Source organism: Dromiciops gliroides, chromosome 5 (assembly GCF_019393635.1).
Source record: "Dromiciops gliroides isolate mDroGli1 chromosome 5, mDroGli1.pri, whole genome shotgun sequence".
In the NCBI taxonomy this organism is placed as follows: Eukaryota; Metazoa; Chordata; class Mammalia; order Microbiotheria; family Microbiotheriidae; genus Dromiciops; species Dromiciops gliroides.
Genome location: NC_057865.1, coordinates 92350865 through 92369802, shown reverse-complemented (window position 1 = coordinate 92369802; position 18938 = coordinate 92350865). Strand labels below are relative to the sequence as shown.

At 43.6% G+C, this 18938-nt stretch overlaps 1 protein-coding gene across 2 annotated transcripts; it reads right to left on the bottom strand.

Moving 5' to 3' along the window:
- Window positions 1-1252: 1252 nt before the first annotated feature.
- Window positions 1253-15093, bottom strand: CRYGN (crystallin gamma N). Of its 2 annotated transcripts, XM_043968433.1 has the most exons (5): window positions 13830-13887; window positions 13155-13403; window positions 10774-10919; window positions 3828-3869; window positions 1391-1504 (listed from the first exon to the last, which is right to left on the bottom strand). In XM_043968433.1, the coding sequence occupies exons 1-4, from the start codon at window positions 13869-13871 to the stop codon at window positions 3845-3847; spliced, it is 462 nt and encodes a 153-aa protein (XP_043824368.1). In that variant the 5' UTR covers window positions 13872-13887; the 3' UTR covers window positions 1391-1504; window positions 3828-3844. The 2 variants fall into 2 exon arrangements, with proteins under 2 accessions (XP_043824367.1, XP_043824368.1); XM_043968432.1 differs by lacking the exons at window positions 3828-3869; window positions 13830-13887 and adding an exon at window positions 14718-15093 and having other exon boundaries at window positions 1253-1504.
- Between the last annotated feature and the right edge of the window lie 3845 nt (window positions 15094-18938).

Genomic DNA, 18938 nt, shown 5'->3' with positions numbered 1-18938 from the left:
GGGTTGGGGAGCTTGTTTTGAGGTTTTTTTTTAGATATTGTGTTAGTTGTGTTTCAACATGATAGGCTGCCTTAGTGATTCCCCCGTACATTATTTCATGTGTAATGGGACTGTGCTTTGTGCATGCCCAGATCACCTAGGATGGAGGCACCCATGGGGAAATGCCAGAGACCTGCTTCTGGGAGAAAACATTCTGCATTCTTCTGCAGTGTGGGTGGGAACATAGCCTGAACAGGCTGTGCCTTTACAACTATCAGACTGGGAGAGTGTTTCTCTCTCTCTCTTCCTGGCAGCATCCAGGGGGCGAAGGTCTAGTTTGCCCATATCAGGGGCACTAGGAACTGGACCTGCAACTTGGGGCAGGGGTGGCATGCTACATAAGAACAGAACTAAACTGTGAACCTAATCTCCATCTCCTTCCCAGAGACCGAGAATTATACCCCACCTTGGGTGTTGGGGTAGGAAAGGGGATTGTCTGTGTATTTGTTCTTGCTATACTTTTGAAGCAAATATTCCTTTATAAAAGCTCATCTGACTGTTAAGTGGTCAAATGGAACAGGAGTGCAAGGGACCCCTAAATTGGAAGAACACAATTGGTATGCAAGGGACCCCTAAACTGGAAGAACGCAATTGGTGTGCAAGGGACCCCTAAATTAGAAGAACACAATTGGTAGGGGCTTGAACCAATGATGTAGAGACTAGACACCCCTAAACTCCCTTTATAGGTAGCAGAGAACCCCAGAGAAGGATTTAAATGTAACACCAGGCTTTCAGGCCGGAGTAGTAGTTGTTACATATGTATTGAAAAGCATAACTCATATATCCCCATATATAATTGTTGTTATATATGAATTTAAAAGCATAATTCTATAGATCCTCAGACTGCCAAAGCACTTAATAAATGCTTGTTCATTGGTTAATTGATTCCCAGTCCTGCATCTATATCAAGGGACCCAGCTGCAGTGTCAGTCACCTCCTTGGAGGACAAGGGCCTAAGAAATGGAATCTGTTCTTCTCCAAGGTTGATTCTTAGCAGCACATAGGACACAGGGCAGAGCTAAGGATATAGAAGATGCTTGAGATTGGCCACATAGGGTAAAGGAAGAGAAATGGTTGGGAGACAGGAAGAGAGGAGCCTCCAATTACCCAAAGGGTACCCAAACCTGTCTATGAGCCAGGTTACACTTTCCTTACTCTCAAAGGATTCTATTACCCAGAAGAGAAAAACACTCAGAAACCCCATTCAACTCGTTAGCCTTTATTCCCCATTGTCTCCTGGGAGTGTTGACTTGGGGAGACCAGGACACTTCTCCGGTGTTCCCTTGGAGATCCATCCATCCCAGATGGTAGCAGAAGCATTGGTCCAAGTTAGAAATAGTTGACAACTTTTCGAAGGGACTGAACATTGGCACTGTGGGCCTGCCAGTCATTGAAGCTTCGGTAATCTCCCCTCTCCACCACATACATGTGACCCCGGTAGTTTGGTTCTTCATAAAGCACCCACCTAGGACAAAGGAAACAGGTGTGGGTGGTGAAAGGATGGAAAATTTGAGAAAGAGGGAAAACTAAGACCCTTAGCCTCAAGGCAAGGGGGTCTTAATAGGCAAAAAGCTCACACGGAGTCTGCAGGGAGGTAGAAGGGTCAGAGCACATGAGGGTACAGACAAGAGGGTGGTTGTAGCCTGGTAGTCATTCTTTCACACTCGTTTGTCCTATTTGATTCCCCTTTGATACAGCTGTACAGTACCAACTGAAAAGTCCTAGACCAAGAAAACCCAGACCAGGACAGGGAAAGACAACATTTTAAGATCCCAGATCTCATGCTGAAAAAGACATTAGGGGTCATTGAGTCCAACCCTTTCATTTGACAAATGAAGAAATTTGGACCCAGAGAAGTTAGATGATTTACCCAAAGTCACACAGGTAGTAAATGGCAGAGGTCAGGTTTGAACCTGGGTACCTCTGACCCCAAATCCATTGTCTTTTCACTGTACTGTGATGCCTCAGTTCTTAACTCTCCTGAGCTCATTGCCAAGCAAACTCAAAGGTTGCCTTTTGGGGCACACTGTCCCTCCCATCCCCCAAGTCATCTGAAACTCAGATGATATTCCCTATTCCTGGGTCTTCTACATACCCATCCTTGATTTCTCTAGCCTTCCTTTAATCTGCTTCCTTCCTGGATTTCCATACCACTTTGTGCCAGTGCCACACATTTGGGCACCTGATTATTAACTTTTCCTTTCTCTAATTATTTTATCAGTGTAAAACTCTTCTATCCAATTAGTTGTAAAATTCCAAGGGCAGGGACTCGTGTCTCCAGCAAAGCATCAAACACAGAACTGGGAATGACATGGTAAGTAGGTGTTGAGTAATAGTCAGCATATCAAAGAGCTAGAATTTTGTTGAGTGAGACTGCCTATACCTGACTAGGTAAATCTTAGAGAATTACCTGGGGTTTAGGGAGGCTAAATAGTTGCCCACATAGATAGAGTCAGAGTCAGAGGTTGGTGTGTATAGGTTGGTAATTGGGAAGGCCAATAGTTTCTTGGTAGTGACTTTTACCATTTAATTGGATTCCTGACAGGGCCCTAGGCTCAGACTCTTCTCACTTTTGTCATGTTCTCTCCAACCAGACTCACTCAGAACCAACCCTACCCACTGGGTTGGATCCCTGCCAGCCACTCCTGTGGAGGGATTTCAACATTCTTCTGAGATGTCCCCAATCCTGTCTTTAATGTTCCTTGATTTTCTGGGGTAACATTAGCTAACAAGAGCAGGGGGTCATTTTCTCTGGTTAGAACATTATATCCCAGTGCAGACATCAGTGCCTTGAGGAGAGGGGGCACAATAAGTTTTGATGGAGGGAGAAAAAAGGGAAGGTCTAGAGTATAGCGCATACTGGGGAAACAGAAGGAGGGAAGTCCCAAGCAGCCACCAGAGTGACAATGAGGCTATCAGGTACCTTGGTGTGGGACCAGAAGGGAATGAGTTGGAGCCAATGAATTTTGACCTTGCCTACTTCATGAATTTCCTCAGAACTGACTGTCTTCATCAACTACTTCCTGATACATGTTACTTACCCTCTCTGGGCCTCAGTGTTCTTTCCTATAACATGTACCTATAATGGGGTGAATTTGGAACTGATGACTTCTAAGCTGCTTCTCAGTTCTCACATTATACAGTTCTCTAGCCTCTACCACTTTCCTGTGTCTCACTCTCATATACATACCCACTGAACCTACTAATTCCCAAATACCTTTGGCTCTTGGATAAACAGTGGATACCATCTTTTAGAACATGGACTCTTATAGTTGGAAATAACCTTAGAGCCTAACTAGTCCAACCTCATTTTCACATGAGGAAGCAGAAAATGATTTGCTCAAGGTCACAAAGCTAATTAATGGTCTAAACCTGGACTAAAACTCAAGTCTTCTCACTTTTTTTTAAACCATAAAAGTATTTTATTATTTTCTAGTTACATGTAGAGATAGTTTTTTTAACATTTATTTTTATAAGATTTCTAGTTTCAAATTTTTCTCCCCCCCTCCCCCAAGTCTTCTCACTCTTAACCCAGTCCCTTTCCTCTGTATTCCAAGCTGTCCAGGGTTGATGAGAGGAATTTGGAAAGTGGATGAAGGATGGTAACAAAAATCTAGGTTTCCTTAACTTTCCTTCCTTTGACTACTTCTGTGTAATACTTACTCCACCAGTCTCACTGGATTTGTCCTCCAACCCACCAGGGACAAGAAGCCATGAATACTGGCCCTGAGGAAGCTGCTTATGGTGACAGAAAACTGTAATGGAGAAATTTTTCTCATCATCTTTACCTGTGCTCTCTTGGGCATTACTGACCTTCTCGACTCAGACATCTGTAAGAAGAGATGGAAAGAAGAAAGGCAGGAAAAGGGGAAGGGGGAACAGAGAGAGAAGACAGAGACAGAGACAGAGACAGAGAGAGACAGAGACAGAGAGAAATCAAGCAAGGAATAACCAGAGGGCTCCAGTGTGGGGAGAGCTCACAGGGAGTTGGCTGCATTCCCCGGCCTTAAGCCAGAGCAATCATCTCATTTCCATAAGCCCTAAGTCCACCCACGACCACAGGCTTTGGGCGACCCCCAAAGGACTCCATTTTATCCCCTTCTCCCCTGCAATGAACCAATGGGGGGGTGCTTAATGTGGGAATGTCCAAAGCAGTGCCCTGAGACAGAGCATGGCTCTCAAGGTGAATGAAGTGCGTTGAGAACTGGGCTGGAACCTGAAGGAACCATATTCTCCTCCTCTTCCCCCCCTCCCCCCAAGTTACAAATGGCCCTATGATTAATAGGGGGAGGTAAAAGAAAAGAGGGAGGTTGGGGGAAGGGTGGGAGAAGAGAGAGTAAGGAGGATGGATAGAAAAGGGATTGGAAGAAGAAAAGGGAGTTTGGGGGAAGGGACACCAGCCTCGCGAAAGCAGGACGCTGTTGGTGAAGAGGCTGGAGCTGGGCTTGAGGGAATCGTGGTTAGAAGAGCCAAGGGTGGGCAGCCTGGAGCTGGGATACTCACGGTCCACTCCCCCGCCCCTCCCCCAGGCTGCCAAACAGAAGACATTGGAGCATCCTCACCAGAACTTCATCTTAGAAGCCAAAGCTCTTACAAATATGCCCATTTTTTTTGTTTTGCTTTTGCTAACTCCCCCAGTTTACCCACCAGCACAGAATCCTCCAGTGCTCTATCCCAGGGGGCAGTTTAGGAAAAGAATGGTTAGCAAAGTGTTTGCCAGAGCAAAGCATTTCCCATACTGAGCTCTCCCAGGAGTCCAGCCTTCTGGGATGTCATTCCTGGAATTCATTTCTGTTGATCCAGAGGGGAAAAAATATCTCTGGCACCCGAGAGACCCCCCCACCCCCTTCTGGGGCTTACCCTGTGGGACATTTCTTTCCAGATTGACCCTTTCGCCTGTGCCAGGTTTTGAGAGCTTTTTTGTTCATTTGAATAAATTTTAATCCATTTATTTCTACATCATTTCTTGGTGGCTCATTCAGACAATCAATGGGGGAATCTCAAGTTGCTTTCCGTATGGGGCCCGGTGATAGAGGTGGCTTTTAAAAAATGCTGCTCAGCTGACTAATTAATATCCCTAGCAAATTAGATAATTCCAGTCCTGAAGAATTAAACTCCATCACCTCTGGGTATAGGCTACCTCATGGGGAGGAAGAGAGAGGAGAGAGCCAGAAGTAGAGGCAGAAAAAGAGACAGAGCTTCAGAAAGATAAAGAAACAAAGCCAGAAAGAAACACAGAGATCAGTATAGAGAAAGGAAAACACAGTGAGATAGTGTGGGGGAAGAAGACAAGCAAAGAGAAGGGGAGAATGTAAGCAATGCATTCCTCACACGGAATTCAGGGACATTGTTGTTGTAATTAAATTCCCTCAAAAGTCTGCTAAGTTGAATAACACATCCAGTTTCTTTGTGTGTGTGTGTGTGGGGGGGGGGTGTTAGACCTTAAATCTTGTATTAAGAAATAAATGGGGGGGCAGCTAGGTGGCGCAGTGGATAAAGCACTGGCCTTGGATTCAGGAGGACCTGAGTTCAAATCCAGCATTGGACACTTGACACTTAACTAGCTGTGTGACCCTGGGCAAGTCACTTAACCCTCATTGCCCTGCAAAAAAAAAAAAAGAAAGAAAGAAATGGACTCCCTCACAATTGCCTCTCCTAAGGGGTCAGGTGTTGAGGACATTGAATTCAGTAGTAAGGGGGAGTCCTCCTGCTGGGCACACTTCCACACTTTGAAGGGGAGATTGAAAAGGGGAAAGAGGACATCATTGGAGACATCATTGCCTTGCCCTGATCAAATGGTAATATTATGCCTTAGAATCATTAGATTTATTTAAGGAAGAGATCTAAGAGATCACTTAGTCCAATTATCCCATTCTCTAGCATCCTTGACAGATGAGTGTCCTGTTTCTGCTTGAACATTTCCAGTGATGGGGTCCTCACTACCTAACAAGATGACTCATTCCATTTTCAAGTAACCCCTAATTGATAACAAGTTCATTCTTATATTGACCCCACATTTGCCTCTCTGAACTGCCCCCACCCCCTCATCCACTGGTAGCTCCCTTCTAGGGCTACACATACCAAGTCTAATCTCTCCCCCATAGGAAAGCCTTTCAAATACTTGAAAGCCATTATCCCAGTCCTCCTAAAACTTCTGTTCTCCCAAATAAATATTCCTGATTCCTTCTATCATTCATCTTATGGAGACCTGAACACAATAGTCCCCATGTGCTCTGACCCATGCTGAGTGCAGTGGGATTATTCCATCTCTTGTTCTGAATACTCTCATTCCATTCACATCATGTTAGCTTTTTTAGTAGCTACATCATACTGCTGATGCAGTGAACTTGTAGGTCATTAAAAGTCCTCATTTCTTCCTTAGAAACAGCTATCTAGCTAACCATAGCCCCCTTATTCCATACTTTTGAAGCTGACTTTTTGAACCTGTATTGTACTTTACATTTGTCTCTACTGAATTTCATTACATTCGATTTTGTACACAGCTTATTTGTTATATTCAATATTCATTATATTTGATTTTATCACTACTGATTCAGGTCTTTTTACATCCAGATGCTGACATTCAATTACTAGTTATCCATTCACACTTTATATTATTAATAAATTCAATAAACATGCTATCTATATATCTTTGTCCCCATCATTGATTAATAACAACGATAAAATTTAACAGAACAGGGCCAAGCATAGAACATTATGGTATTCCATGGGATACATCCCTCCAGACTGATCCTAATAATAATAGCTAACATGTATATAATATTATATATATATATTTTATATTATATTTATATATAATTTGTATAATGCTATCTATGTACCAAGCACTGTGCTAAATGCTTTACAATTATTATCTCACTGGATTCTCACAACAACCCTGGAAGGTAGGTGCTATTTTTATGCTCATCTTACAGATGAGAAAACTAAGGCAAACAGGAACAAAGCGATTTGCCCAGGACCATATAGTAAGTATCTGAGGCTGAATTTGAACTGAGGTCTTCTGACTTCAGGCCTAGTTCTCTACCCACTCTACCACCTTGGCCACCCCACAGTGAACTTTTATCCATTGACCAATATTCTTTGAGTCTGTTCATTCAACCAGCCAGATCTACCCCATTATACAGTAATGAAGAGGTGGTGGGCAAAGTATGGCCTGTAGGCACTACCTGTTTTTATATATCTCAGACCTAAGAATGGTTCTGTCATTTAAAAATTAAGTTTTGTTGTATTTTAAAATGGAAAAAACATTTTTAGCTCATGGACTATTGCAAAAACAGGCCCCAGGCTGGATCTGGCTTCCTGGCTGGACCCCTGTGCATATTTCTGCATCTTGTCCATAAGAATATCATGAGACATTTTTTTAAAATGCTTTCCTAAAATTCATAAGGAAAGACCATTCCAAAGGGAGTCAGGAGACCTGGGTGCAAATCCTGGCTACTTAACAAGCATGTGAGTTGGACAAAACACTTCAACTCTCTAAGCCTCAGTTTATACAGCTGAAAAATGAGGTGGTTGGATTTAACTTCCAAGGCTCCTGACATATGAACTCTGATTCTATGCATATATTGCTTTCAGGGAACCATGTTGAAGAATACTCAAAGCAAAGGTTATGTGACTTTTAAAAAGAATACTCAATAATTTTGAGTGTCCGGTCTAGAATTCAGAATATCTGGTTCAGAGTCATCTCTTGCTTTCCCTAACAGAACAATGGATTGAGAAACCCTGGATCTAAATTCTTGTCTCAGTTCTGCCCCTAATGAGTGACTTTTGGCAACTCACTTCATCTCCATGGGTGTGATTTTCCTCATCTGTAAAGTGAAAGAGTTGGGCTACATGACCTCTTAGGTCCCTTGGAGAACTCTGATTATCCCACGATGCTACTTTTCAAGCCATCTCTCCCCACTCACCCTCAAAACCCACTTCCATTCTTTCCCTTACTCTTGAGCTTCAGAGTAGGTCTAGGAAGCTATTTCACCTGGGTGGTAGTGGGGAGAGGCCATCACCAGTTCTTGTGGTGAGCGTGGTTTGCCATCTGGAAATTCCTTAGACTTGACAAGATAAAGAAAACAGGGGCAGGCGTCCCCTGGTGACTTGGGAGGTCTCTTCTCCAGCTATTTTTACGTCCTACCCTGGCAGATGATTTTTCCTAGATATTGGCAACTCTCAATAACTTCCCTTAAGCCAATGAACTAATATAATAATCGTAGCTAGAACCTGAAGGTTTGCAAAGTGCTTCATATATATTATTTGATTTGGTCCTCACAACAACCTTGTGAGGTAGGAGCTATTATCCCCATTTTAGAGATGAAAAAATTGAGACTGAGAGAGGTTAAATGACTTTCTCAGGGTTACAGAGATAAGTAAGTATCTGAGGCAAGATTTAAATTCAAGTCTTCCAGATGCTAAGTGCAGTACTCTATCCACTACACTACCTAGTTGCTAATCCCTTCCTCCCCATGCCTCTTGTATTGGTATCACAGGTCGTAGATGTTCCTTCCATAGTATTAGAAAGTACAAATTATGGTAAGGTGTTGATGACTGATATATATCAGCTTAATTATGTTCTGATTTCAAGGGCACATACATTTTTATAGGAAAATCTAAGCCAAAGAAATGGCTTGGAATTTTAGGTATTATAGCACACAGGCTTATTGGATATATATTTTCTGGGCAGGGTAGTCACACATATGGGGATGGTGCAGGAGCCCAGGCTAGAGTACAGAAGAAAAGACCCTAACTCCATTCAAAGCCTCCTAGGTTTACCCTAAGGTCAATACCTAAGATGCCTTCTATGCCTAAAAAGCCCTCCTTTCCTCCTTCCTTCCCGGTTCTCTATCCAAATTCTTATTTTATCTTTTCCTTAAATTCCCAGGGACCAGGCAGCTACACCACCTCTTGGCCTGCTCCATGACATATGTTGTCCCTGTTCCTTCCTTCACTTTCTATTTCCCCTTTACATGTTCTATTTCCTTGTTAGAATGGCAGCTCCTTGAGGAGAGGGACTGGCATGCTTGTGTTTATATTTAGTATATAGTACAATATGTAGCACAAAGCAAGCATTCAATAAAGGCTTTATCTATCATCTATATTATCTATTTATCTATCTGTCTGTTAATCATCCATCATCTATCTAACATCACTTTCAGGATATCATTGGTCCTCCTCAAGAACCAAGGACAAACAACAATCTGTCTATCTATCTATCTATCTATCTATCTATCTATCTATCTATCTATCTATCTATCTATCTATTATCTGTCTATCATCTATCACCTATCTCTATCATCTCTATATAGCTATCATCCATTATCTATTTTTCTTTCTATCATCTATCTATCTTTCTACATATCACCCATCTGTCTGTCTATCCAATCCACAGTTTGATGAGGTATGTTGTCCCCAGGAAGTAATTATCACTTAGCGCATGCAACAGTATCCAACCCTTCCTTTCCCCACCACTATACACAATACTTTATCTTTTGAGTATGGAGAGGGGCTCATTTGCCATTAACTTCTGCTGGATAGGAGGAAGTCCAAGAGAAGCCAGCCGCCACCTTGCTCAGCCATAGTACAGAGATTTGTAGGCATACATTCATCTGACATTATCCAACCTGGTTAGCTGGAACAATGAGGAATTGAGAGCTTCTGGAATGTAAGATACCTTCCTTGGAGTCCCTGTCTGCCCCAACTCCCTGCTAACCTGATACACATGACATCTTCCCTCTAAGAGAGGGGGGGTCTCAACATTTTTTGTTTCATGAAACCCTTTGGCAGTCTGGTGAAGCCTTCTCAGAATCATATTTGTTGTCTCCATTCATAATTGAAGGTAAAATGCTAAATTTCCCTTAGAGGTTAGTGAAAATAAAGAGGTGATTTTTTTTTTACCCATCCAAGTTCATGGAGCCCCCGAAATCCATCCATGGAGTCCTTGAGGTCCATGGATCCCAACTTAAGAACTCCTGCTCTAAGAGGGTAATATTCTTTGTGTATAATTGTGTGGGTTATTTCTCCCATGTATTGAAGCCTCCTTCCTTGTTTCTAAAAGGTCATCACTTTCAATTTCAGCCCCCCAAAGAAAGCTTTGCAAAGAATTCCCTACCTTCTCTGGCCAGCCATGAGGCAAAAGGTAAAGCAGGACAGTATTCTAGTGTCTTCCCATCTTTCTTCCCTTTCAGTGAGTCACCTCCTGCTCTGTCCTGGCATTGATCCCCTCTTTTCTGCCAAGGTATTCAATGCCCTTATGCTGTCCCCCCCAGTGCAAAATTCCTCTTCGGGACGGCCCTTATTTCACACTGGCCTGTGCTATAGATTCATCTCTCCTCCTTATCATCAAGACTTGGCTTCAGTTAGTTGTCCCTTTGGAAAGGACAATTCCCAGGAAGGTATGGATGACTGATACCAGCTTAATGTGTTCTTCTCTCAAGAGGATAAGCACTTTATCAGGGTATGTCTCAACCAAAGGAATGACTTGCTAATAGTGGAATTTTACGCACTGGAGCAGGAAGGTTGTCAGAGTAGCCCAAGTGATCCAAACAAGGGAAAATAATGCCTGGGTGAACCCTTCAAGTAACACCTACTCTTTCTATGGGTACGACAACCTCTTTGCCCAGCTTGGGAACCCCTACCCCAAAGATCCTCATCTACCCCCAAACACAATAGGAGCCGCTAAAGCAATAACCAGACTTCAGATCTTTCAGTTTCTAGTGTACTTACGCTCCATCCCCGTACACCTTGACAGCATTGACACAGTTCTTGGCCCAGCCCTGGCTCTGAAGGAAGGGGCAGTCCTCTGTAAACTCCAGGCACTGACCTGTGAAGTTGCAACCCTCAAAGATTTCCAAGCGGTAGTGTTCCCCATGCTTCAAGGTCAGAAGTATTTGCGGAAGAAAAGAGGATAAGAAAGAAACAGCGAAGGTGTTAGGGTTTGGGTTTGTTTTTGGTGCCTCCCTCCCCAACCAAGAACCTAGGCAATAAGTATAGATGATCTATATCAACTTCCTCATTTGATAGATGGGGAAAATAAGGCCCAGAGAGGGCAGATGACTTGCCCAGGGTCACACAGTGACCTTGTCAGTGACAGAACCTCTTGTCTTTCAATCTAAAGCTTTTTCTACCACATACTGCTATCAATAAAGCAAGTGTTGTAGGAGCCTTCAGGAGAAGGAAATGTGCTTTAAAAAGTCAAATGTGGGAGCAGCTAGGTGGCGCAGTGGATAGAGCACCAGCTCTGGAGTCAGGAGGACCTGAGTTCAAATCTGGCCTCAGACACTTAACACTTACTAGCTGTGTGACCCTGGGCAAGTCACTTAACCCCAATTGCCTCACTTTTAAAAAAGTCAAATGTGGTGATATTATTAATATCTTATTTTGGTCTTTTTGCTTTTTCTTATGAATATATTTTTTTTTGCAGGAGGGTTAAGTGACTTGCCCAGGGTCACACAGCTAGTGTCAAATATCTGAGGTCGAATTTGAACTCAGGTCCTCCTAAATCCAGGGCCAGTGCTTTATCCACTGTGCCACCTAGCTGCCCTTCAAAGTGTTTTCATACATATTATCTTCTTTGTTCCTTATAGTACCCACTGTTGCCCCCAGAGAATTATCCCTAGTCTTATGAATGGGAGAAACCGAAAGCAAGAGACTAACTCAAGACTACACATTTAACCTCTGCTTCAGTTTCCTCATCTGTAAAATAGGGATAATAATAGCACCTGCCTCTCAGGATTGTTGTGAGGATCAAAGAAGTTAATAATGTAAGTGGTTACTTGGCACAGTACCCTGCACAGGGTGCTATATAATTGTTAACTATTACCACCATCATCATTGTCACACAGCAAATGAGTACCGGAAACAAGATTAGAACCCAGGTTTCTCAACTTCTAGTCAAGGGATCTGTCTCTTATGTGTTACTCATACACATACACACTCATATACACACACACACTCATACACACACACACTCATGCACAGCAGTGCATATTGGAATCAATAGGCTCTGATTCTTACTATTTATATGACTGTCGCAATCTCTCTAGGTCTTAGTTTCTTCCCTAGTAAAATGTACAAGTTTAACATATATAATCTTTTTCTGTTCCACTTTGAATATAAAAATGGTCTTTTTTTGGTATTTGTCAAGTTCACCATCTTCATCACTAACACCACAGTACTGACCTGACCAGGCTTTTGTGAGGAAAGTGTCTTGCCAAGATCAGGATCAAGTAAAATGTGAATTATTAGTGGTGTTGTAACCAGCACATGTCCCTTTCTGTTTTCCCAAGAAGGCCACATACCACCCATCGTACTGGGCCCAGGATTGTTTAAATTTTAAAAAAAAGAATAGAAAGCTTTTGTTCCAACCCAAAGCCAAAAATATAAAATAGGCAATAAAGAAACATCTTTTTTTGCTGAAGCCACCACTGGGATTTGCATCACCATTCACTTGGAGCAGGAAATACATATCCTTGTAAGATAATGTGCATATTCAGAGGAAAAAGAGAGAACATTGTTCCAATATCCAGGCCCTAAGGGTCCTTCAATGTTAGAGTAAATTCCTTTGGGAAGCTCTGGACTCGGGTGCACATGAATCTGTGATGCAAGTTGGCCCCATGGATATTTTTTGTGAAAACAGCATTCACAAAATACCTAGTATATTTTTCATATAAATAGCATTATGCTGACTTTGGTGCCAACAATTTTCATTCTTTTCTCCAACAGCCGTGGCCTTGCTGAGATGCTGGGAAATCATTTTTAACCATTGGCGCTGCCAAAGTGCAGCTGGCTTTGCAGCAGTTTTGGGTCAAAAGAGGATCCAACATACAGAGGGGCTTCTAGGGCCCCTGATCCCCAGAGATTTGTCAGGGCTTTCAGGCAATGTGAGCTCAGGGTTGCTCAGCTGGGCAAATCCTCTTGCTCCCATTCCAAGGACACAAGACTCACAGCTGGACAGCATGTGCTAAGACGGTTGATTTAAGTGAGAAGACCCTAGGAAGGCCGGCCATCATCTTCCACCACAGGATTGGGAAATCACACTGGGCGTGCATCTGCTAACACCTTTGGGCTTAGGAAGCCGTACTCGCAAAGCTGCGACAGGCACTCACCATTCCCACTGGCCGACAGGAGCCCATGTGGTCGTTGTGACCGTTCCAGCGATAGAAGTCAGGGTACTCTCCACGTTCCAGGATGTACTGCTGCCCTCGGAAGTCTGGGTGGTCAAAGCAAATCCAGGCACCACTCTCCACTCGGATAGAGTTGACCCTGTTCATGAAGCCTCGGTCCTGGAAGTTGTCACAGTCCCCACAGACCTCCAGCTTCCGACCAGTGAAGTACTTGCCCTCATAGAAAATTATCTGCAAATTTAATGGAAAATGGGTCAGATTAGGGAATGGAAGCAAGAATTTTCTCCCCAGTAGATCACTGAATAAAGGATATGAATAAAATGTTTCTTAAGGAGGAATAGAAAATATCAAGACATACATAAAAGATGGATAAAAATCATTAACAAGAAAAGTACACAATAAAATAACTTTAAGGTTTTACCTTATGCCCAGAAAATTGGGGGGAAATGACAAAAGACAAAAATAGTCAATGTTGGACCAGTTTCAGGAAGTCAGACCGACTAATACATTGTTGGTGGAGCTATGAATTATTGCGATCAATTTTTAAACCATAGAATGTGATCAATGATTTGGAGAGGGGAAGGGGGGAAAGGAGGTAGAAAGTAGAAGTTAGAAGAAGGAAAAGACAAAGTAGACAAATGAGTATAGGTCACTTACTAAAGGTCCACGGGATCTTAGTCCTATAGTCCAACCCCTCATAGTACAAACCAGTAGGTGGGTCAACTAGTACTTACTAAGGACCTGCTACATACACATTAGACACTGTGCTAAGCTCTGGGAATACAAAGAAAGGCAGAGTAAGCAAACAAAGTCAACTGTGCAAGCATTTATTAAATGGTCACTTTATGCTGCCGAAGCCCAGAGAAGTGACTTTCCAACAGGGGCACACAGATCTCCTAACTCTAGACCCAACTGTTCTTTCCTATGCAGCTCCCTAAACAAACCTGTCCTAGGTCAAGTTGAATTGACCAGATGGACTCCTAGAACCGAGGCTGGGCATCACTAGTCCAACCCTCTCATCTTACAGATGAGGAAGGTGGGACCCAAGGAAGTTAAGCGATTTCCCCAAGGTCACATGGGCAGTAACTGATAGGGGAGGGATCTGCACCCAGGAGGTCAGCCTACTAGAAGTCTAAAAAACTCTGAACTGGGGGGCTGGGGGCTGAGGGTGGTTGTTCATATTACACAAGGATTCCTCACTATTCAAAAGTTTTCCTTTTTAAGAGTGAGGACTTCTCTACAGCATTTAAAATGCGACCCGATTTACAAAAATTTGATGTGTACTTGATTTTTCCTGAACACACACACACACACACACACACACACACACACACACGCGCGCGCGCGCGCGCGCGACACTCTATTTGCATCAAGAGCAGACTACAGAAGAACCAGCCTCAACCTCATTCCCCACTTTCTGGGCTCCAACCCCATTCCCTCTCTCCCCAGTTAGGCTGGCCTCTCTCAACCTCCCCCCTCCCCTCCGCCTGCTCTCCCCCCACCTCCGCCCTGGCACAGCGCCTGCTTGCCCCAGTCTGTACTCACTTTCCCGGAATACTGCGACATGTTCCTCCTACAGCTGTCTAGAGCCCCAGATGCACCCCTAGAGTCCGCCGTGACGTGCGACGTGCGGGTAGTTGGACGCCCCAATATATAGAGGGGCGGGGAGGCGCCGTCTCAGGGCCTGGGACCTCGGGACAATGACCCGGCCCCCAGGGCTTTAGAGCTAGTGCTTCGTCGGCAGCCTGCCCCTGCCAGGGCCCTGCTGATGCCAGGGTTTGATTGAGAGCCGATAGTGGGACAAAAGATTTGCTTGGCCTGGGCCGCGACCTATTAGTGACGATGAGTGCTTTCCTGCCATCTGGGCACGTCTTTTGCAGGGGAGGGCCCGGGGCTGCCCCATTGACCCTGCTTTCACCAGGGCCCTTCTCCGGAAAAGAAAACCCATTGAACTAGGAGTCAGGAGGTCTGCCACAGAAATAGCTGTGTGACCTTTCCAGGTCCTGCTCCCCTCCCCCCCCCCAATCCACACCCCAGCGATCATTTCCAAAATGAAGAGGGAGGATCAAACAGCCTCCCAGGTCTATTCTGAGAGCCTGTATCTGGACTGAAGGGAAGAGGGGAGGTTGTTTTCAGGGCTACCCTAAAAGGAAAGGGGCTGTTGCCCAAGGAAGTCACATCGTGTGTGCCCACATTGTGTGTCCTCTCCTTGGCACCCGGGATCATAGATCTGAAGCAAGAAGGTTCCTTAGAGATCATTAATTCAACCCCTCCATTTAAGGAACCTGAGGTTAAAAGACATGAAGTGATTTGCTGGAGGTCACTCAAATTGTAAGACAGGGAGCATTTAAACCCCCCAGTCCTTCAAGTTCAAATCTAGGCTCTTTCCACTGTGCCCCACTTCTATTCCCACCATTTCACCCCCTTTGACATCAATTCTTTCAATAGCTCTTGTCCTTCTGTTCAATTATAAATGCCTTGAGAGCAAAGTTCATATCCTAGATAATTCCTCCTATGTAATAGGTGTTTTACAAAGATTGGTTAAATGAAAGAAAAAAATGAATGCTTGGTTTCTCTTCCCTATATCACATGGGTATCTAGTTGCCATTGATTGTAAATTAATGAGAATGAGGACCAGGTCTTAGTTATCTTTGTATGTTTCAGTGCTTTGCCCACAGTATACTTCAATATATGAGTGGTCTTATCCATTCATATGTCTATTTTCTTCATAGCCTTTCTGGGCCTTCTCATTCTGTCCATGCTCTCCCATAGACCTCCATAGGGGTTCTACCCAACATGCTAGAAGTTTCCCTCCAGTTTGGGGCTTAAAAAAAAAGTTGTATGGGTACTAGTCCAGCACGCCAGCCATCTTTTTGTTAACCCTCCTCACTATATCATCAACCCATCTCCTTTTCCAATCAGAATGTTATCCCTTGTGACCTACCTATTCTTGCACATCAGTCATCATTAGAAATATGTTGGGAGTCACACCCACCCCTTTGCTTGGCCTTTGTGCTACTCATAACTTTGAACCTTTGAAGATTGTGGCATTCCAAGAGTGGTGACAAGTTATAAAGCATCACCAGGAAAATGGTTGCATTTAACAGATGTCTTTCTTGTTTTATTTTGTGCTGGGGAGCAGCTTGGGAGCATTAAAAACACTGCACAATTTCCTACATTCACTCCAATTTGCTTTCTTTCTCCTATTCAGTTTTGGGTCAGATTCATTTCCCATGAGCAGTGCCAGTCCCAGATACATGAACTAATAGATGAACTCAATGGCCTGACCTTCCAATGGCATAGCATCCTCTTTGCAGATATTGTGCTGATTGTATCAAGCCCCTGAGCATTACAGAGCCTCCTTAATGAGATCCATGATTCCTCAAAAGAGGAAAATCCAGATGGAAAAACTAAATGAATGGAAAACTGCCTGTTTGTAGGTAGTAGTAGGTTCTCATTAAGTAGCTGTTGAATGAATGACCTCTGGTTAAAATTAACGTCAAGGACTGCCTTAAAGGGGAAAAAGAACCCCCAAATAAGACAGTCAGTGGAATGTGAAAGAGGGAAGGTGCAGTACTAACATTTGCCTTTATGAGCAGATCTGACCTTTCAGTCTTCCCTGACTATGCAGAGCAACAGCCTTCGGCTGTCTGCTTGGGACTAAGAAATGGACAGAAGCAAAGGGGAGATTCCACAAAGACTTAAAGGGACAGAGAGGACGTGGCATACCTCCTGGTTGTCAGAAATTTGAACTGAAAGGCTAGGTTAGAAATGACTGGGTGGAATGGCAATACCAGGCTTCTGTTTTCTAGGGACTGATGTAGAGTTCACTCCCTCCCCTTTATATAAGTGAAAACAACAGTCAGAGCTACTTGCTAACAACAGAATGCTAAGCAGAAAAGCTGGATCCCAGGATTCCCCATCCATGCCATGTGCTGCAAAGATGAGCTCAAACTACACACACACACACACACACACACACACACACACACACACATACACACACATCCCTCATGGGGATTGGGGGGGAGCAGAGAAGTGGAACTGTGTCCCCTGAAACAACACTGCATCTTTGTCAAGTATACTTTCCAAGCTGTTGAATATATTTATGTTGTTAAGTATTATAGAGTCTGTTTTCCGCCTCTCCGTTCTCTCCCCACCCCTCAGGAGGTATTGGAGTTGTTCAGGACTGGGCTGGCCAGACCACCTCCTGCTGATGCCCCAGGCCCACTTCCTACTCCCTCATCTCATATATATGGTTAAGCTGGTAATGTGAAGGTTAAAGAGGAGCCCAGATCTCCTACATAAAAATCTAGCAAAAGAAAAACAAAAAATAACAAAAGTAAGCTCTTTTACTCAGTTAAGAATTGAAAGAAGAGAAGTCCAGAATTCAGTGAAAACTAGGAGACAATTTCCACCAGAGAAGTCCTACAAAGTCATGGTAAATGGACCTAAAGCCTGTGAATAATAAAAGAGAAGCCATGCCAGGGAAAAGATGAGTAAATAAAAGAAAACTCCAGTTGCAATGAAGAAATATTATGGATTAAAAGAAACCCAAGAGGTAGGCATTAATGAAAAGAGTGACTCCACACAAGCATTAGCAAATCCATAAGCTAAAAGAAAAATGACTTGGCCACAAGGACTACACAAATAGCTAGAAGAAATGAAACAAGAGTCAAGTGTTAAGGCTAAAATTCTAGCCAAACTGTCAAAAATATCTAATGAGTGGTCGCCAATAAATTATAAGCTTTAGCAAGAGTTAGGCTTTTAAGCATTTATTAAGGAGAATAAGAATTTGGTAAAGAGAGAGAGAGAAAGGCCTACATTCATCTATCTATTAAAGGGAGAGCGAATTTCTAGCTCCCCTCTCCGCCAGAGTCCACAGGAAAGAGAGAGAGTCAGAGTGCCAGGCTCCCCCCTTCTTCCTCCCACAAGCAAACGTCACTTCCTGACACCAAAGAAAAGACTCCTGGTCTTGCCCTCAAAGACCTTTACCTCATGGGCGGATCTCTTCTACAGTGAGTCTCCAGCAGGTGGCATCATTCCAATCATTACACAAGAGTGGTGGTACATCCCTGCTATTGGGGATTTTGAGGCTGGTGGGCCATTTGAGTTTGGAGGTTCTGGGCTACAGCCAGACTGAAGTTGATCAAGTCTCTGCACTGACTGGAGGGGGGGGGGGCAACCAGATTGCAAAAAGAGGGGCAAAGTGATCCAGGTCAGAAACTGAGTATGTCAAAGCTTCCATACAAATCAATAGTGGGATTGGGCCCTTGAGTGGCTTGCTGCACTTCCAGCCTGGGTGAGAGAGAGAGAGAGAGAGAGAGAGAGAGAGAGAGAGAGAGAGAGAGAGAGAGAGAGAGAGGGAGGGGAAGGGAAGGGGAGAGGGAGAGAGAGGGGGAAGGGAGAGGAGGAGGGAAGGAAGGGAGGGAGGAAGGAACAAAGGAAGGAAGGAAGGGAAAGAAAGAAAAATGAAGCAAGAGATTTTTAAAATGTAATTAGAATTGAATTAAGATCTCTGGATCAAGAAATAATTTGATGGAGAATAAATAACTTAGAAGTAGAAAGCCTTACTGAACTAACAGAATACCTGAAAAATATCGAACAGTTAAAAAACTAAACAGTTTCAGCAAAAATGCTACAACAACATATTTATTTATTTATTGTTTTTGTTTTTGACGGGGCAAAGAGGGTTAAGTGACTTGCCCAGGGTCACACAGCTAGTGAGTGTCAAGTGTCTGAGTTCAGATTTGAACTCAGCTCCTC

Excerpts from the sequence above, each read along its gene's own strand:
- CRYGN (XM_043968432.1), bottom strand. The coding sequence starts at position 14,738 with ATGTCGCAGTATTCCGGGAAA. Across the intron at positions 13,404-14,717 it reads TGTCGCAGTATTCCGGGAAA|ATAATTTTCTATGAGGGCAA; the intron begins GTGAGTACAGAC and ends TTAAATTTGCAG. Across the intron at positions 1,505-10,773 it reads AAGGTGTACGGGGATGGAGC|GTGGGTGCTTTATGAAGAAC; the intron begins GTAAGTACACTA and ends CCTTTGTCCTAG.